This window comes from Eleutherodactylus coqui, chromosome 1 (assembly GCF_035609145.1).
Source record: "Eleutherodactylus coqui strain aEleCoq1 chromosome 1, aEleCoq1.hap1, whole genome shotgun sequence".
Classification (NCBI taxonomy): Eukaryota; Metazoa; Chordata; class Amphibia; order Anura; family Eleutherodactylidae; genus Eleutherodactylus; species Eleutherodactylus coqui.
Window position 1 is genome coordinate 370,094,085 of NC_089837.1, and position 1,693 is coordinate 370,095,777.

A 1,693-nucleotide genomic window follows, 5' to 3' on the forward strand; every position below is an offset into this window, starting at 1 on the left:
AGCCCAACGCGCTGGACGGGCACCTTTGACTATTATGGGGGCCATTCGGTTTCTGCTCCGCTGCCTGGCTTAGATGAACAGCAGTGCATGCAGCGCTTTCTTCCGGTATTTGGAGACGGATCTGCGGCGGTACCGCTGAGCGGAGGTTCCAACGCGGGTGTACACCCGGCCGCTCTCACACAGGCGTTTGTAAAAAGGTGTTTTAGAACGCCGTTTTTGGTGGCGATGGGTGAGGTGGTGCGTCCAAAACGCACTGAGGGCAGGAAAATAAAGCATACAGCGTTCGTTTCAGCGCGCATTTGAAACGCTCGTCTGAGTAGCCCCATTGAAATAAATGGAGGCTCAGGCAGGGCAGCGTTTTAAGCGGGCGTTACAAACGGCCACCAGACGCTGTAAGGGCTGGTGACGAGGTGATGCCAGTATCTGCCCCCTACACTGCATTATAAGCTGAGGGCTCTTTAGTGCCCCTGTAATAAACGTCGTCTGAGCCATTGTTCAGTCAGTGATGACGATGGCAGCCAGCATGGACGAGCAGCACACGGCAGGCATGACCTGTGACTATAAACAAGGAGGCTGAGGCCGCCGTCGGCCCCCCGCAGCACGGTGCGCGGGAGCGTGAGGTAATGGAGGAGGTGCCGCCGCCGGGAGGAGAGGGAGGTCCTGGCACAGGAGGACGCTCAGCCATCACTTCCTCTCCCGTTCCCCCTCCTCTCCCTCCTCGCCACTTCCACAGCAGTAGCCACATTACACCGAGGTAGCGGCGGAGACGAGCGGAGCCTCTCAGCCGCGCAGCACCGCCGCCGTCCTCCCGCAGCTCTCTTCCTGCACGCAGCCGCCATGCCTAACATCGTGCTGTTCAGCGGCAGCTCTCACCAGGATCTCTCCCAGAAAGTAGCCGACCGCCTGGGGCTGGAGCTGGGCAAGGTGGTCACCAAGAAGTTCAGCAACCAAGAGACCAGGTGGGCGGCGGCAGGAGGAGGATGATGTGTGGATGCGGCATGGGTAGTGTGAACATGGCTGTAGGCGGCTGGTCCTGGGGTCCTCCATCATGCTGCTGCATGGGATGTAACCTCCAGGTCTCCTCTGTACCAGGAGCCTTCTGCCTGCTGCTGGGGGCGGTCAGTGCTATAATGGAGGCTGTGGTACTGTTGTATGTCGCTGTTCACACTAGTCCGCTCTATGGGCTGACTGGCCGCAGCTGGATGAGGTAGCGGCGGTGTAGCTGTATAGGGTATACATGCAGGTGCTTGTCTGTACATGGTGTGTGTATGTATACTACATATCGGTATTGGGCTGTATATACGGGGATGGACAGAAATATGGAAACACCAGATGATATGCAAGCCTTAAATTATATGGGATTATAAATCATATTTCACCAGTGACTTTTAAAGAGGATCTCTGTAGAAAAAACTAGTGATGCCCTCTCCTCAGGATCCGTCATCACTGATCGGCTCAGGACCGGCTGATTGTGCGCCCGCTGACAAGCGCCGCAGTTACGCAGGGGTCGGAGTGGAAGTCTCTGGTCTGACCTCTGTGTAGTTGCCGGTGCCTGCAGTTACAGGAGCTGGCCACTAGACAGAGGTCTGAGCAGAGACTTCCACTGCGACTCCCTGTGTAACTGTGGCGCTTGCAGCGGGCGCATAGTCAGCTGATCAGTCGGGGTTCCCTGCCGATCAACTATTGATGACGC

General features: G+C 57.1%; 1 protein-coding gene across 2 annotated transcripts in view; it reads left to right on the plus strand.

Moving 5' to 3' along the window:
• Positions 1-680: 680 nt before the first annotated feature.
• The window catches only part of PRPS2 (phosphoribosyl pyrophosphate synthetase 2), a 48,393-nt gene continuing 47,380 nt past the window's right edge, over positions 681-1,693 (plus strand). Inside the window, exon 1 of one of the 2 annotated variants that reach the window (XM_066578029.1) lies at positions 681-959. In XM_066578029.1, the coding sequence (XP_066434126.1) occupies positions 838-959 (122 nt within the window). In that variant the 5' untranslated portion in view covers positions 681-837. The remainder of the gene's footprint in view (positions 960-1,693) is intronic. The other variant, XM_066578030.1, reaches the window with a different exon arrangement.